This window comes from Chelonoidis abingdonii, chromosome 8, assembly GCF_003597395.2.
Source record: "Chelonoidis abingdonii isolate Lonesome George chromosome 8, CheloAbing_2.0, whole genome shotgun sequence".
Classification (NCBI taxonomy): domain Eukaryota; kingdom Metazoa; phylum Chordata; order Testudines; family Testudinidae; genus Chelonoidis; species Chelonoidis abingdonii.
Window position 1 is genome coordinate 28507197 of NC_133776.1, and position 12890 is coordinate 28520086.

The following is a 12890-nucleotide window of genomic DNA, read 5'->3' on the forward strand; positions in this document are numbered from 1 at the left end:
AGAGTTAATGATACAAGCTGGGGTCATTTTGGTCAAGGTGTTCCTCAGATACAGCTGCCCCTTACACCCCCCGCCCTCAAAAAAACAGCAAACCCTCCCCCAAAAAGCCCACACCATATCATCTGAAAGGACAGAGTGCTAGGATGTCAGAAGGAGGCATCACTCAAAGAGGGCCGAATTAAGATTGTGAGGCAGGGCTGGCATGTACCATAACTATTTCCTTATTTACCAAGGTTTAATTATAGGTGCACTAAACCTTCTGGAAGGATACAACACAGTGTTAACTGTAACTGTGTTAATCAAGTTTTAGGGCAAATATTAAGTTACTATTTTAATTTAACTAGTAAGAATAGCATCTAAGTCTACTACTAGTTATTGATCACTAACAAGGCATAACTTCAATTATGTTAAGAAAAACCATAATTCAATCTAAGATTACATTTTGAACACATCTAGAGTCAAATAGTTCAACAAAACTGCAGTTTAATTTCAGAAAATGTGTTAAAATATATATATTTATACATCAATTTCTGACACTATGTGTTAGTATACACAAATGATGGTCTCTCTTGAAACTATTTATGAAATGTACATTTTTTTAATTTAAATACTCAATATACACTGCACTTAATCTGCATGTTGCATTTATTAAATACATTAAAATCTGCAATGTAACAAAACGTTTTCTCATACGAAATTCAAAACACCATTTTAAATGAACAAAAGATGGCTCACTTCATTTTTTTAAACTAGTGCATAGTACACTAGCGCAGCTCCACCAACACCAGCTGTTCGTTCTTTTATTTGACATTGTTCACAGACTATTACATATTACAATAAGAGTGCTGGATAAAAACATGAGGTATGAAAGTGGTTCAAAGATTATAGGTCATGCAGATCATGCTAGACAGCAAAGAAAATTGTGAATGAGAAAAAACACTAAATAAAAATACATAAAGAATGTGCATTATAAAATAAAAAAAGACTCAGTTACACAGCTTTGCTTCTTTGGTTACAAAGTAGGTTGAACAATTTCACAGCTTTTTATTCCCACCCCAAAAAAAAAAAAACAAAAAAAACAACATACGAAATGTCAAAAAGCAGAGGAATCATGGCAATTTCTCTCTATTAGAAAGTAGAAACAGAAATGAGCAAAGTTTTCTTCATCAAAATAGCCCATCAATTATTTATTATATCACAATAACTGGTGACTACCTGTACAGATGCACTATGGTCTTCATACTTACACTCTATACAAAAATGTACATTCAAGCTGGGTCTTGACTACCGTCAATAAATACCAAAAGTAAATTGCCATTAGTGTTAGAAATATGCCAGGATTCTTTTGTTCAATTATTGCCTAAACATTTTATCTATTAAACGCAATCCCGTCTATCAATTTTTACTGATACTTACATTTATTAAAAAATTAAAAAAAAAGTTCTGTGACATTGTTCATGTACATTATGAAAATAGCAGCCCTGTAATAAATAAAACAAATAAATGAAACTAATATAGGCAAATGTTACTTATACTGAAAGAACAGTGGCTCTTAAGATGATTTGTTACTTCTTACATGAGATAGCAAGGCTCAAAGTAATCCATGGGTAATGGAAACCTTGGAGAGCCATCAAAGCTCTTAAAGACCCCACTCATGCGCACCAAATAAATGCATATGCTTTGCATTAACTCCTTCTACCATTTCCCTTGTGCACTGATGACATAACTGGACACTAACTGCGCTGTATGACATCTCAAAGTGAGGGAAAGCTCTTGTAGAATGATTGTCTAATACTGAAAAAGGCCAAAACACACAACTGAAGCATGGCTACTTGCTTTCATATAAAGTGGAAAGAACACGAGTGGCACACAAGGACAGATTGCTTTCAGTTTTTTCTTAATGAGGAAACAAAAGCTTTACGCTGAGGAAACATTCGGCTGCTGTGGAGGTTGCGTTGGCTGAGGAGGCTGTGCTATCACTGTTTGCAGTTGTGAAGTGCTACTAGGATTGGCCTGCTGAGTTGAGAGTTGGGATAACTGATCATTGTTTGAAAGAGATTTTAACAGTGCATTTTCTCGTTCAAGTAAAGAGTTTCTTTCAATTAATTCTTTTATTTGTTCCTTCAGGACTTCCACTTCTTCTCTGACTGCATACATCAAATGGCTTTTCACCAGATCCTGTGAACAGTAAGTCAGTAGTTACACAAACTGAAAACAGCAGAGTTTTATTATAAACTCCATCCTGCTCGGTCTTAAAATGTTAGTATGATTTCACTTATTCCATTAAAGTAAATCTGGTCTCCAGTAACACTAGACAAATATTTATCACTTAATAAAAAAATCACATGAACAAGTTAATATTTAAGAGCAAATAATCTAGCACCTCAGGAAGTTGCTGCAAAATGTCTCCAATCTGAAAGGCCCTAAAACACTGCATGCTAACTGGCTTCTACTGCACAATAGAGTAGGCATAGGCACTTCCATTTGCATTAAAACTAAGATCTTTTCTACTCCACAGGAATTACGAAAGTTTTACAGAAATCTGAATATAAAAATGGAGCTTTTTGAATGGCTCTCCAGTTACGTCATATGTATTTTAATGCTGAAAAACACTTCATAATAAAAACAGGCAGCAGGCTATGTTCTAGGTTTTGGCCTCATGAGAGGCATACATTAACTGCAGAGAATACAGCTTTCTGCAACTAGCATCTTGTAGATTGTTTTAAGTCTGAACATGAATACAATAAATACACATGCATTTAGTTTTGCAGGATGGCATGTACTGGGGAGCCAAGTAGTCCAGTGATGAGACAACTGGCCTTATTTCTAGGAATATGTACAAGGGGGACAATGTGATTAGAAAATAACTAAAAAAAAAATGGTGTTCTGGGAGTGGATGATGCAGCACAGCATACAAGAACCAGAAAAAACTCAGACTGGGAGGAGGTGGCAGAGTTGGATTTTAATTTTGTTTCATTAAATATTAAGTAACCAAAGAAATTTAAAAAAAAAACAAACTGCTATATATTCAGTGTTTTACATGTATTCCAAGTTTTTATGTTAAATCCTTTCAAAATGTTTAAAAAACTCTGTACCAACCCCATGGGTAGGAAGCTCTTTGGATCTAACGTAAAACTAATCCCGATCTGTTGCCATTCCATAATCTAGCCAAATCCACTCTTCATATGATGGAATGGAAGAATCAGAACTAGTTGAGGGGAGGGGAACAGACATTACATCAGCAATTCTGGCTAATGATACTCAGTTTTATTCTAGGAATCTGCATTATCCTGAAGACAGCATGTTTGAATAAAAATGAACATAGCTTGAAAGATTTCATCTAATTGATTAACTGCTTGTCCTATTAGAAATAGGAATCTTTGTTTTCTACTTACCATTGCCTGTTCTATTTTGTTGTCAATGGCTACAACACTTGCACCAGACGCACTGTAAAAAAAATAAAATTCAGTGGATATTAGATTTCTCTGACTTGACTAAACATTGAACCCATTTGTACATACAAATCTTGCAAGAAATAGATTGTTAAAGGTCTGTCTTATAACATATGTGCCTTTGCTGAAAGACTAACTCTTAGGAGGCTTTAAGAATTCCATAACACATTACAACCTCTGTGAAAGTTCTCCTTAACTGTCTGGGAAAATTAGAGCTCTGAAAATATATATTGCCACTGCCCATTCAAGCTTCTTCAGTTTACCAACTACAGTAACGGCTATGTTAACTGGCCCTATACCAACCCGAAAGATCCATAAATTGGCATTTCTAATCTTTGTGGAAAGTCCAGTTTATAGTCCAGTTGGCACGGGGCTGGCAGGCTCCCTACCTGGCTCTGTGAGACCCCCTGGAAGCAGTAATATGTCCCTGCTGCTTCTAGGTGGAGAAATTGCCACAAGGGGTTTGGCGTGAGGGACAGGGTGTGGGCAGGGATTTGGAGGGGGTTTGGAGTGTCCAGATCTGGCAGTGCTCACCTCAGGCAGTTCCCCACAAGTAGTGGCCTGTCCCTGGTGTTCCTAGGGGGCAGCGTGGCTAGGCTGCTCTGCATGCTGCCTCCACTTGCAGGTGCTGCCCTACAGCTCCCATTGGCCATGGTTTCTGGCCAATGGGAGCTGTGGAGTCAGCACTTGGGGTGGGGCAGGAGCAGTTGCAGAGTCGTCTAGTCGCACCTCCACCTGGGAATAGCAGGGACAACTTGCTGCTTGCAGGGAGCTGCCCGAGGTGAGTGCCCCCTGGATCCAGCACCTCTAAACCCCTCCTGCGCCCAACCCCTTGCCCCTCCTGCACCCAAACTCCTTCCCAGAGCCTGTGCCCCACATACCCTCCCATGCCCAAACTCCCTCCCCCTCTTATTTAAACTGGAATTTTTCCTTTACCAGCAACCCCCCCAATATGCTAGATAAAGTTTTTACTGTATAAAACATAACCCCCATGATCCATGTCTATGGACACCTAAAATCACCAGCCATTATATACCTTAAACTAGTTCAGTTACTGTTTAATTTCCTTCTCATTATCCACAAGCTCACCACAAAAAGGTTATGTATTGTAGCAAGTTTGCATACTTGCTAATACATCATACACCAATATGAAATGTTTTGAGAGACAGACAACAACAACAACAACTCTGTAGTAGTATTTGTCCTCAGCATTTATTTACTAATTAGCTGCCAGCAGAGGAGCTATATAATCAGGAGCCTTCTTATGGCTTTGCAGTAGTGCGCCAGTAACCAATGAGAGCATAAAAAAAAAAAAAAAAAAAAGATACTCAAAATTCTGGAATCCCACAGCTGTATTCATTTGTTCCCAGGAAACTCTGGATGCGCCATCCAATCAGGTTACTAGAATCCTACTGTAGGCCATTAAATTAAGTCCTATTTAGGTGCTTACTGGTATAGGACATGTTTCTCCAACGCCGAGTGCTAATGCAGAGTGTTTTAGCAAATTAGGTTTCAGACTATCAGCACAAGATGGCAAAATGCCTCAACGTATTTTAGGAACAGAGTTTTGCAGACTTTTAAGATGACAATATTTATGCTTTCAGACCATCTAATTAAAAAAATCCATTTTAATACAAATTTAACAACAAAACTGTTCCAGTGTCTTGCTAACTTTCAAGCTTCCCTGAATTACAAGGGTACTGTAGATGTCCTTCCTCAAAATGGTCACCAAAGCTAGCTTCCTTTTTCTTCTAGCATTACGATTCAGATATATCCCTATTCTGTAACTAGCTAAGATGGAAGGCTAACGTTAGCCTTCCAAAAAATCAATTTAAAAAAAAAAAAAAGACAGCCCTTCAAGTATCATCATTAATCTCAGATGATCAACTAGAATACATCCGAAGTGCAACTTCTTGAGAAGAAAACCATAACCAATGAGTTTATTTAAAAAAGGTGAGGTGGGGGGGGGGGCTAGGGGGAAGGAAAGTAGAAGCAGAGAACAAACAGTTTATTTTATTTTTTTTGGCGTGTGTTTTGATTTTGCAGAGGAAACCGTTTATGGCATGATTATATATGCCTTTTGAACATACCATTTAGAATTAACATTTAATATTAAGAATGAAATTTTCATTTTGGATTTGAAGTTTAAATGGTCCTGTAGCATTAATCTGTTTCAGTTAAAAATAGCTTTAACTATCAGGGTGCAGGGTCTGCCTGTGTAGTCATCTGCAGAATTAGGACCCTTGAAATTAGAATTTAACTTTAATAGCCAGGACTATGACTGAACCAGTATGCTCTGCGGTAAAGTACAGCAGCACATCTCTGAAGCAACCATCTTGAAATGAAAGCCTCAGTTTTCATTTAAAAATGATTAAACTGCTAAACGTTATGGCTGAGAAGAAATTCCCCAAACGTGAAACTGGGTATAAGTGACAAAGATGACTAGTGCACCACCTTTTCTGTCATCATATTGACTTCTATCAGTCTTTAATACAAAATTAATATCTCTGGGCAGTCTACCATTTAGAATGAGTAGATCTGCCTGCTTTAGTTACATCAACATTCTGGTTAGAAGATTCTGTGAATGAAGGTACGTGAAGTACACTGAACTCACTGAGTAACACAGTTAAATGTCATTTCATTGCTTAAAGTTTTTAGAAGGGACAAATCCGATTAGCATACAGATTTTAGAGGGGAGTGTGCAGGACAGAAGAATGTCAGGGTTAGAAGATTACAGAAAAATTTTAGATAGGACTCTAGCACCGAGTGTAATGATTCAAGCGTAGCAATATTTAAAAAAGTTATAAAGCTGTCTTAGAGGCTAACAGAATTCTGATAAAAATATATCAAGTCTCTAAGCTGTAAATAAAAGATTTATTTTAAAAGACAGGTAGATTCTTTACAACTAAAGACACTTGATCCAGCTCTTACTGAATCCAGTATGAAAATTCCCACTGGACTTAACAGAATCGAGATTGGCCCCCCCAGTGGTTTAGGACCATCTGACAACCCACAGCCTCCTTCCCTATATTTCCACCCTCCCTTGTTGAGCCACCCTTCAAAATGTCAAGGCTTCCAGTTCGAGTAATTAGCTGGGACTCCATTCTTCCCTCTAAAAAGCCACAGCAAGACAGGCACTTCTATACATTTAGTTCCCTCTCATTTAGTCAGTTACTAGAAAAAGAGGAAAAACAACAAATATTTGGAGATACCTATCCTCACAGAACTGGAGGAGACCCTGAAAGGTCATTGAGTCCAACCCCTTGCCTTGACCAGCAGGACCAAGAACTGATTTTGCCCCAGCTCCATAAGTGGCCCCTTCAAGGACTGAACTCACAATGCTGGGTTTAGCAGGCCAATGCTCAAACCACTGAGTTGTCCCTCACCTCATTGAGCTCAGAATCCCTTAGAGGCTAGGAGTTACAGCTATTCTAACCGCCATCTGTGATGCTGTTAAAAGGACAAGCCAGAAGTGAATCACATTACAGACAAGAGGAATTTTTAAAAAAGGTAACTGGAGTTGGCTTATTTTTCTAATGTCAATTTACAGGGAGAATTATAATCCAGCACTCCTCCCCTCACTCAAGTTATTCTTAGGCTATGTCTACACTATGTGCCTTTTAGTGACATAGCTGCGCCGCTACAGCCATGCCACTAAAAGGTGTGCAATGTAGCTGCTCTTTGTTGGTAGGAGAGGGCTCTTCTGCCGACAAAGCACAGTTTACACCAACGATTTTCACTGGTAAAACTTGTCATTTGGGGGTGTGTGTTTTTTTCACACCCCCGAACAAAAAAGTTTTACCGACAAAAGTCCAGTGTAGACAGAGACTTAGGGTATATCTACACTACAAAATAAGGTCGATTTTATAGAAGTTGATTTTTAGAAATCAATTGCGTATGTCCCCACTAAGCGCATTAAGTCAGCAAAGTGCGTCCTCTCTACTGTGGCTAGCATGACTTATGGAGCAGTGCACTGTGGATAGCTATCCCACAGTTCCTGCAGTCTCCACTGCCCATTGGAATTCTGGGTTAAGCACCCAGTGCCTGATGGGGCAAAAACATCATCGCAGGTGGTTTTGGGTGCATGTCATCAGTCGCCCCTCCCTCCGTGAAAGCAACAGCAGACAATCCTTTTGCATCTTTTTTCCTGTGTTACCTGTGCAGACACCATACCACAGCAAGCATGGAGCCTGCTCAGCTCACCGTCACTTCTGCTGTTGTGGGCAAGTCTACTGTGAGGGCTGCTGTGATCCGAGTAGCCAATGCAATCATTGACATTCTGTTATCAAGGGTAGTGACTCTGGGAAATGCATGGGGCTTTTTAGATTTTAGGTGCATCATATTTCTATCCTTTGTCGCTGGTGAAGTCGTCCTGCAGTTGTACATTCCAGTCCGGTCGGTATTGTAACACCTCATAGCACTTCTGTGGTTGACATGTAACAGCTCCAGGGCTCTTGCTCTTTTGCCTTGGCCAAAGTACCTTGCCCTACCAGGACCTCCAAGCATTTGACACAGAAGCACCTGCAGCAGCTGGCATTGCTGCACAGCGGCAGCTCCTTGCCTTTGCAGCTGATGGTGCAGTAGGACTGGCACCTGTCCTTGTCACACATATAGAACAGCTCCAGGAATCGATCTCTGCAAGTCTGGCAAAGGCCCCCCATAAACAGCAGTGGAATGTGGCTGGGTTTTTTCTCCCGCACAAACAACTGTCTTCAAAGCTCCTGTTTGTGACTTCGGAAACCACTTGCTCTCTGTTCTGGTCCTCCTCCACCTGCTCCTTGCTGTTGTTGCTGAAGTTAGTCTTTAGCCATTTGGCCGGGGGTTCTGGGAACATCTTCCCTGCCTAGCTCCTAGCAACCTCCAGGGCATGGTGTATGGTTTGACAATAGGAGACCAGCTTATTAAACAGAGTGGCTGAAATGCTGCCTAAGAGCCATCAGAGCCACCAGCTTGTCTGATGAAACCTTTGAGAACTTCCTGTCGCCAAGCCATTGCACCCAGTGCATTCCGGAGATTGCCTGACATTTGGACGTGACTCTGTAGGAGACTATGATTGCAAGCCACCAGGAGAAACCCTTGATCTTCCCCCACATGAGCTCCCCCCCCCACCCATTCCAAAAAATCTTTCCCATCCTGGTATACCAACACTTCCCCTGCAACTCTGCTCTCCTGCTCCCCAGTGACGAGCTTGGGGGAATCGGTTCTGGTCTGCCTGCGTGCTGCTGGCAGACGTGGTACTTATGCTCTGAGAGGACTCCTCGGAATACTCCTCAGTGAGGTCAATCAGGGCACCTAGACAGACATGGCCATCCTCCTCTTAGAGTACCGAATGGGAGCCACGGACTCCAGGTCATTCTCTTCTTTAACTTTCGTCTCACGGAGGTTTAGTCCTGCCTGGAATATCATGCAAGCTAGAGGCTTCTGCCTCAGGCTGCTCTCCCAGCCGGCAGCACCACGCGGTCTCACCTACCCCAGCCTACCGCTTGCTCCCATGGCTCTTGACGCCTGGACTGTAGTAAGGAACAGTTCAACTATAGGCTGAGCAAGTGCACAATGGTGTTATAATGTGCCTTTGGACTTTTACGAGCTCGCTGGCACTGTTTGCTGACTAGGTCAGACCTCAGCACATCCAACATTTCATTATTGCTTGCTGTGTGCTCCATAATATCTGATTAAGGGGGAGATGTTTATGGCAGGGTGGGAGGTTGAAGCAAATCGCCTGGCATCTGATTTTGAGCCACCAGGGCGATCAGAAGAGCACAGCAAGGCACGCTGCACGTCAGAGAGGCTTTGAAAACCAGTTTCATGACTGGCCAGGCTTTGGTGTGACAGCTGTGCGTTTCTCCTTGATGAAAACATGCCTCCTTTGTTGATTTTAATTCCCTGTAAGCAAACCACCCTCCCCCCTTTGAAATAAAGTAACTTGTTTTGAAACCATCAATTCTCTCTTTTTTTAAAAAGAATAGAGATAACGGACAAGGTAGCCCGGGTGAGGAGGGAAGGACACGGCCGCATTGCTTAAATGTAGCCACACTAAAAAAATCGAACTGTTTGAATGATAGCCTTCTGCTGCTTGGGCCATCGTGGAGTGGCTGGGTGCCCAGAGCCCCTCCCCCCCCCACCACATTCTTGGACATCTGGGTGAGGAGGCTATGGAACTTGGGGAGAAGGGTAGGCGGTTATACAGTGGATGCAGCGGGGGTCTGTGCTCTTGTTGGCTTTTCTGCAGCTCCAAAAGATGTTTTATCATGTCAGTTTGCTCCCCCATTAGCCTCAGCATTACGTCCTGCCTCTGCTCTTCACGCTCACTTAATTCTTTCCTGGCCTCTACCAACTGAACGCCTCCATGCATTAAGCTGTGCCCTATCAGTGCGGGAGGACTGCATGAGCTTGGAAAACATAATCGCGAGTTTTTTTTGGCCTTCTAATCTGCGATAACCTCAGGGACGGAGACGATAGAGGAAGCGCAGAAACATTCTACATGCTCTACGATTCTGCAGGGACTGCATGGTCACCTGTGCTGCTGAGTTCGCCAAGCTGACCAAATAGGAAATGAAATTCAAGAAAGTTCCTGAGGCTTTTCCTGTGTACCTGGCTAGTGCATGGGAGTTCAAAGTGCTGTCCAGAGAGGTCACAATAGAGCACTGTGGGATAGCTCCCAGAGGCCAATACCATCGATTTGCACCTACACTATCCCAAATTCAACCCAGCAAGGTCGATTTTAGTACTACTCCCCTTGTTTGGTGGGGCATACAGAAATCAATTTTAAGAGCCCTTTAGGTCGACGGAATGGGGTTGGTTGTGTGGACACAGTCATTTTTAAATAGATCTAAGGCGGCTAAATTCGACCTGGCCACATAGTGTAGACCAGGGCTTAGGGAATATAGGCTCTAAGAACAGTTTTCTTGGCAGTTTTACAATGTTTTCAACTCCAAACACTCAAAGTCATGAGTCATCCATCCCCCACACCACAAATATAGTGAGACTGGCTTAAAAAGTTTAATTAATAAATAAATAAATACATACATACGAGGTTCTGTTCATAAGCCTTCTGCTTTGAGACTGAATGGTGAACTTCCTTCACATAGTCAAGGATTGTCTACTGTCATGACCATTAGAAATTCACACTGGTGAAAAATGAAAGCTGAGGGTCTCATGCAATCTCCTAATGCCTCAACTGTCGTAATCAAGATAGATACCAAATACAAGAGACTCAAAGACAGTGAGGAGCACCATCTCACTATACAAAGTTCCATCTCAGTTTCTAGACCTGAAACTACTCCACATAAAACATCACATGCACACACACGAACCCTGTTCCTTATCAGGATCTTCTCAGCAGCCTTGCTTTCACGCTCATGGAGAGGGAAAGCCAACTGCCAAAGCTTCTACTAAAGCCTCAGCCTTTATCTTCTCTCAAGTGTGCATGGCATCTCGTAGAGCAGCATATGAAAAGATAAGCATTAGTAAATACAAGCAGGAAGCTGAGAGAAAGTAACAAAAGCCATTCTTCTGACCACTTTTGTAGCATCCAGGAGGATATGGATAGAAAGAGAAGAGATAGTTGTCTGTAATCAAGGCACTTACTACCCAAATTAGATAAGACGGCATCCTCTAGCAACTTCAGTATCTTTCTACCTTCCAGCAGCTAATGGAGAGGAGCTGGGCTTCTTATATCAGGGCATTCCCTATCCCACCCCGCCAAATAAGGAACTGGCGGGTGGAGGTTTCCCCTCTAACTCCCCCCCCCCCCCCATTAACTCCTGGGCTAGCAGGATTAGTCCTCTGGATTGCAGGTGTCAAATTTTTCAAAGCCCTGCTTGCACCTACAACCAGAGTCATCTGAATAATTTGATATACTGTTTTGAAGTTTATGTATCTAAAAAAATGTAATGCTACAAGCTATCATACTGGCATAACCTTTGTATAGCTAGAAAAGTCAGTTTTATGCTGAACACAGGAGTCAAAAGTTGGTTTTAGTGTTTCACTAACAACCATAACATTAGCAAGACTCATTTCATACCAGAGTCCAATAAATAATCTTGTACTTCAAAAGGCAAGTAGATAGTACTAGGAAATACAAATGTTCGCTGAAGACTAAAGAGTTATGTTGTTAGCAGCTATATAGATGATACATAAATTATGTGCTTGTATTTCACTGTGAGAGATAAGATGCGGTAAAAAGAAAGGCCACCTACCTTCCATAATGGAAAGTTCTTTGAGGTGTCTTCCCTAGATAAATTCCATTGTAGGGTATGCATGCGCACTACAGTGTTTTGCTAAATAAAATAGCAAAGAGTAAATATTTTATTTATATACTTTTCCTGGGGACTGGAGGACGTACAGAAATGAAGTTTCCAAGCTCTTAAGCAGACATAAGACTGTATGTTTGTGCGCAAACACTGCACAAGCTGTAGTTGTACCTCTGCCCAATCTAAGTACTATTTAGATTTTTCCCCCCCTGTGGGAGGAGTTCACACTTAAATGCTTTAGTAACCACAAACCCCCATCCACATTACAATGCATCATTGATACGTTTAGAAAAATCCTAGTTACACTGCTCCAATTATTTGTTTTCTGTGTTTTTAAAAGTATCGAGGGCTAGATGGAAGCATGACAGATATTTTACGCTGTATTTTATTGTATCAACAAGCTTCTACAATAGTCAAAAGGTACCCTCTGGTGGACAAAGTGGTACTATACCCAATGCATGCTATGCTTTTATTTAGAAAGGAAAGTCACAGAATTAGCATCTTTGAAAGCATAACGATGACCAGCAAGTGTTACCTGTAGTAGCATTCTTTAAGTGCATGTTTACAGTTAATGAAATATTTAATCTCTAGTAAGATATGCTAATTAAAAGATATTGTTCAAATGAATAAGAAGTTGAAGCAAAGAAGATAAGCAAGTAAGAAAGCCAAAAAAGCAGGTGTTGAGAGAATGGAAGGTTAAAGGCATTCTACCTTCAGCAGCATCCTGAAAGATGTTTAGATATCCATTATAATCTCAGACTTCCTGTTTATTTAAATTTAATCTTGTCAAAGTGGATGAAACCACCACCATAATGAAAGTACCAATTATAAATGAACTGTTTCTAAAAGTATCAAACATTCCAAACTTGTTACCCTCTGGATTGAATTTTATGATTATTGTTCTCAGTAAAAACGGATACTCTGGGAAAGTTTGTTAGCCATTAGTATTTTGAAGTTTGGACATAAAAATGGTTCATGGTTTAAGAAATTCAGTTGTGTTTTCATAAAGTAGTGTTTCGTTTTAAAAGGTTACATAGTGTTCAATGAAGTACACATACTATGCCAAGTTGAAAGTTATGAATTGCTTCACTTTCATGAATTTAAATATCAGCCATATTGCTATGTATCAAAGTTTTTTCACATTTAAATAAGGCTGCAAATCTCAGTGATCTGATGAAATAAACCA

The 12890-nt window shown here is 40.8% G+C and overlaps 1 protein-coding gene and 1 pseudogene across 1 annotated transcript in view; both read right to left on the reverse strand.

Annotated features, from left to right (window-relative positions):
- Nucleotides 1–466: 466 nt before the first annotated feature.
- Nucleotides 467–12890, reverse strand: part of TSC22D2 (TSC22 domain family member 2) — a 42313-nt gene continuing 29889 nt past the window's right edge. Inside the window, exons 2-3 of the mRNA XM_032806221.2 lie at nt 3396–3447; nt 467–2178 (exon numbers count right to left, since the gene is read on the reverse strand). Of these exons, the coding sequence (XP_032662112.1) occupies nt 1918–2178; nt 3396–3447 (313 nt within the window). The 3' untranslated portion in view covers nt 467–1917. The remainder of the gene's footprint in view (nt 2179–3395; nt 3448–12890) is intronic.
- Nucleotides 7774–11713, reverse strand: LOC142047221 (DNA (cytosine-5)-methyltransferase 3B pseudogene; annotated as a pseudogene).